Below are 5,365 nucleotides of genomic sequence, written 5' to 3'. Positions count from 1 at the left end.
TTTATTGCAGCACAATTCACAATTGCAAAGATGTGCAACCAACATATGTGTTCATCAATTCATGAGTAGATAAAGAAAATGTGGAATATATACATCATAGAGTATTTATTCAGCCATAAAATATGAATGAAGTAATGCCATTTGCAGTGATGTGGATGGAACTGGAGACCATTATCCTAAGTGAAGTACCTTGGGAATGGAAAACCAAACACCATATATTCTCACTAATAAGTGAGAGCTAAATGATAGGTACAGATGGGTACAAAGAGATGTAAAGGATATTGGAAGTGTGGGATAAAAATTTACCTGTTCAGTATATAATGAACAATGTTCCGGTGACAGGCATACCAAAAGCCCTGACTTAAGCATTATACAAGGTATCTAAAAGGAAAAAAAAAGTTTTTGAGGCATCAAAGCTGAGTAGCCAGGAGAATTAGGGTTCCATTGATAGAAGTAAAAGTTCATTAAGAGAAGGTGAACTTTTAATGAGATGAGAAAGATAGTAAGCTCAGTTGCAATCACATTAAGAAATCTATATGGGATACTGTACCCCAGAAGTGCATTAATGTACATAGTTACCATTCAATAAAAAAAAAAAAAAAAAAGAAAAGAAATCTATATGGGGCTGGGTGTAGTGGCTCAGACCTGTAATTCTAGCACTCTGGGAGGCCAAAGTGAATGGATTGCCTGAGCTTAGGAGTTCAAGACCAGCCTGAGCAGGAGCAAGATCCTGTCTCTAAAAACTAGCTGGGCGTTGTAGGTGCCTATAATCCCATCTACTCGGGAGGGTGAGGCAAGGGGATTGCTTGAGCTCAAGAGTTTGAAGTTGCTGTGAGCTGTGATGTTATGGCACTTCGCTCAGGACAACAAAGTGAGACTCTGTCTCCAAAAAAGAAAAGAAAAGAAATGTGAACAGTCAGGCAGACAAGGGAATAAAACTAAGGAAACAGGAGTCATGAGAGTGGAAGTGAATGAGGCCTCCAAGAGGAAATTGTAGAGAGAAAATAAGGAAGCCCCTTGAGGGCCTACAATCTTACAGGATAGTCAGAGGAGAAAGAGTGGTTAGTGAGCAGGAGGAGAACTCCTAAGGAATAAAGATATAGATAAGTTCTCCAGCATTGGGCTTACAATGGGAGAGAAGCCCTTTGGGTGGATGATGAACCACTGACTTTGGATAAGTGTGCTCAGCCAGACTGCAGGGGATTGGGGAGTTAGGAGGTGGTAAAGGCAGAGAATATGCTTTGCTTTATCCAGGAAAGGAGGAGGGAATAGCAATATTCATAGAAAGGTGGATAAGGAAGAGGTTCCACATTTTCTTTGATGTTATACATTTTAGAGTTAATTTTTTTTCAGAGTAAGAATGTACTTCCCAAGACTTAAAGTCTTCCATTTAAAATTTTATACATAGTCCTAGTTTCCCCAAAGACTCAGGAAGATAATCTGCAATTTTATTTTTTCATTTATTTTTACTGAGATATAATTTACACAAAAGAAAATACATATATTTTATGTGTACAGTTTGAAGAGTTTTTTAAAATTATTTTTTATTAAGTCATAACTTTATACATTGACACATTTATGGAGTTCAGGAAGTTTGATGAGTTTTGATAAATATATACACCCATGTAGTCTCCACCACAATGGAGAGGATAACTTAATTTTGTTATGCATGTTAATATTTCCCAGGAACACAGTGGTTCCACTGTACCCTCCATTTTGAACCGGATGCAGACAAACCAGACTCCTCCAACTTATAACAAAACCAACAAGTTTACATGTGGCTTTCAGAACATAGTAGATGCTTATGGAATTGGAACTTACCGAGAGATAAATCCAGGTAATAAAAGCTTATATTTTCCTCTAAAAGTTTTTGTTTGTTGTTTCTTTCAGTGCCTCACTTTAAATGCTATTTAACACCTGGTTTAAAACTAAAGATGTAAGATCTCAGGTCTTGTGCAGTTCCTGTGAAGAGGTGTCCATTTGACATAAGGAGCAGGTTTCTCACCAGGCAGTACTCAGTAGGAGCTCGTTGGACTGGATTCTTCCAAGTGCCCTCACAGCCATGAAGCACCTGGGCTTCTCTAGCAAACCATCTGAGGAGCTGCTTTAAGTAAAATGTTTCTCCGAAGATATGTTAAAATGGCTTCTTCTTGTCTTCCCTATTCAAAATTATACACATACAGAGAAAATATAGTACTAATTGACTTTTTTAGGCACAATGCAGATTATTCCTATTTGGAGAGTTAATTTTTTTTTTTTTTTTTTTGGAGACATGGTCTCATTTTGTCCACTTTGGTAGAGTGCCATGGCCTCATAGCTCACAGCAACCTCAAACTCTTGGGCTGAAGAGGTCCTTCTGCCTCAGCCTCCCAAATAGCAGGGACTATAAGTACCCACCACAATGCCCAGCTGTTTTTTGAGACGGGGTTTCACTCTTGCTCAGGCTGGTCTCAAACACCTGAGCTCAAGCAATCCACTCACCTTGGCCTCCCAGAGTGCTGAGATTACAAGTGTGAGCCACCATGCCCAGCCGGAGAGTTAATTATGAAATCAAGAGTGTGAGAATTTGTTTTTAGCCGGAGCCTTGTGCAGGCCATGCTTTACTCCAGTTCTGGGCCTATCCTGACTACCTGGTAGTTTAATTCAGCTGGAAAATGGTTGCTGCACAGAGAAGACAGGTAGACTGCCTGTCCCAGGAGCAGGTCCCAGGGATTAGAGGAAGGAAATCAAAGAACAAACCATACTGTTGCCAGGGCTACACTTCATTTCCTGTGTTCTTCCTTGTTTAAAATGTTATCAGTAGCTCAAATTCCATTAGCTGCTTTGTGAGGGTAGATCTTGCCATGAAACCTTTTCACCATATCTGTCCAGCAGTGGGGGAATAAGTCACTTTACAGTGATCATAGAGTGTGGAAAAAGAATGTGATAGTTTAGGAATCATGGTTTTATGCATTTTGTGTTTTTCTTTTTCTTTTTTTTTTGTTTCTATATAGCACCATATACTATTATCACTTTCCCTTTTCTGTTTGCTGTGATGTTTGGGGACTTTGGCCATGGCATTTTGATGACCCTTTTTGCTGTGTGGATGGTGTTAAGAGAGAGCCGAATCCTTTCTCAGAAGAATGAAAATGAGGTAACGTTTAAGTTGCATCTGCATTGGACTGAAATTTTATAATTTCTCAAGCATTTATTATGAAAATTTTGATCTGGAAATCTTTTATCCATGAATTTATCAAAAAGAAATAGAGAAGTTATGTTCATTTTAACACCAAAGAGGCCATGTGTTAGGTGGGTGTTGTGGTGCATGCTCAGCTACTCAGGAGGCTGAGGTGGGAGGGTGGCTTGAGCCCAGGAGTTCAAGACCAGCCTGGACAACATGGCAAGACCTCCATTTCAAAAAACTAAATAAATAGAAAATAAAAGAGGCCATATGCTGTGAAAGTGAATTTCTCATTAGCTTTGGATTTCGGTCTTTACGTCAATCTGTCTGCATCAGCATGGGGTAAAGTAGTGCCATTGGAAGGGGCTAGTATATTTGAAATAACATTGTCACAAACATGAGCTGCAGTGAGTACATTCTCATTACTTCTTTCTTCTGGTTCCCAGATGTTTAGCACTGTGTTCAGTGGGCGATACATTATTCTATTGATGGGTGTGTTCTCCATGTACACTGGCCTCATCTACAATGATTGCTTTTCCAAGTCTCTTAATATCTTTGGGTCATCCTGGAGTGTACGGCCAATGTTTGATCATAATTGGACGTAAGTTGCAGAAGAAGATAAAAGTCAAAACTTATTTTTTTCCTATTCAGCCCTGATTTTTAAGACAAGTGGTAAACTAACACTTCTTGAGGAAGTGGTTGACAGTATCTGTGTTTCAGAAGAATGCAGTGTCTCCTCTTCTTTATGCTCCAGTCCTTGAAGTGCTTTGTGATTTTTTTTCAGCTAATATCAAGGGACTCAGACTACGAATTAAGTGCTTTCTTTTTTGTTATCTAAAAGTGGATTCCCTAAATTCCCTCCTTGGTTGTGTGTGTGTGTTTAATTTTTCTTTTTGTCATCTGTGATTCCTTACTCTCAGCTACTAGTGCTTCCTCTTTTTTTCCCCTCCTCTTTTATTGAAGAGGCTGATAGCTATAGTAATTTCTTTTGAGGTCAGTATCTGGACCCCTGGTGATTCTCTGAAAATAATGTGACTTTTCTCCTAATATGTTAGGGAAGAAACACTTCGGGGGAACCCTGTTCTGCAACTGAACCCGGCTCTCCCTGGAGTGTTTGGTGGACCATACCCTTTTGGCATCGACCCAGTAAGAGAACTTCCTTCCTGTATGCTTAGCTCAGATTTTTAACCGTAACTCTGATGTGAAAGAATTAAAGTGAACAGAAATAGTTATTTGGTTTTCTGTTGATATATTTTTAGAAAACCTTGATGTATCTGTTTAGAGTACTTCAAAGCCATAAGAGACCCAGGTGCCTTGGGGAGCCGCATATTTCTTCCTTCATTGCTTATTCCTGAGGTGGCTAATAATACTGACTCTGGGAAGATTGATTTTCGAGATTCCTTCCCAGTTCTTACTTTATTTCTGCTTAACTTAGTTTTTTTTTCTTTAGCAAATGTTCTAACAAAATAGAAATGTTTCTTTTCCATGGATTTTAAACTTCCATTCTTAACTTTATACTTAAAAAAGCTTATCCCAAAATGTATAGTCAAATCTTTTTTATTGTATGCTAAAAAAGCCCAAAACAACAACAACAAAAAAAGGAGCAGGGGCAAGAATCTAAGAATAAGCACGAGACAGTAAGAATTATAAAATTCCAGATCACTATGGGCTGGAAAGATTAGAGTTTCTTCTAGAAAGTAGGAATTAATCTGGCCTTTAAAAAAATTTTTCCGGGATCACCTATAGCTCAGTGAGTAGGGCACCATATACTGAGGGTGGTGGGTTCAAACCTGGCCCTGGCCAAACTGCAACAAATAATAGCTGGGTGTTCTGGTGGGCGCCTCTAGTCCCAGCTACTTGGGAGATTGAGGCAAGAGAATCGCCTAGGCCCAGGAGTTGGAGGTTGCTGTGAGCTGTGACACCACAGGACTCTACCGAGGGCAATAAAGTGAGACTCTGTCTCTAAAAAATCCCAAAAACAAAAACAAAAATAAAAACCCTTAAAAAAAATTTTTTTTTTCATGGGCGGTACCTGTGACTCAAAGGAGTAGGACGCTGGCCCCATATGCTGGAGGTGGCAGGTTCAAGTCCAGCCCCGGCCAAAAACTGCAAAAAAAAAAAAAAAATTTTCACATTGTTATAGGTAAAGAAAAGTATATGCAAAAGCATAGAGATGGGAGGTTATATTAATAATTCATTATTTTA

The 5,365-nt window shown here is 39.0% G+C and overlaps 1 protein-coding gene across 3 annotated transcripts in view; it reads left to right on the top strand.

Moving 5' to 3' along the window:
- Positions 1-5,365, top strand: part of ATP6V0A1 (ATPase H+ transporting V0 subunit a1) — a 68,782-nt gene that overhangs the window by 34,312 nt on the left and 29,105 nt on the right. For all 3 annotated transcript variants that reach the window (XM_003786335.3, XM_003786334.3, XM_023511261.1), the window contains 4 exons: positions 1,687-1,837; positions 2,994-3,133; positions 3,607-3,761; positions 4,216-4,306. In XM_003786335.3, coding sequence (XP_003786383.1) covers positions 1,687-1,837; positions 2,994-3,133; positions 3,607-3,761; positions 4,216-4,306 — 537 coding nt within the window. The remainder of the gene's footprint in view (positions 1-1,686; positions 1,838-2,993; positions 3,134-3,606; positions 3,762-4,215; positions 4,307-5,365) is intronic.

The sequence above is a fragment of the Otolemur garnettii genome, unplaced genomic scaffold (genome assembly GCF_000181295.1).
Source record: "Otolemur garnettii isolate 467f Iridium unplaced genomic scaffold, OtoGar3 scaffold00018, whole genome shotgun sequence".
Classification (NCBI taxonomy): Eukaryota; Metazoa; Chordata; class Mammalia; order Primates; family Galagidae; genus Otolemur; species Otolemur garnettii.
Note: the sequence above shows the minus strand (reverse complement) of the source record. Positions and strands in the feature narration are given on the sequence as shown.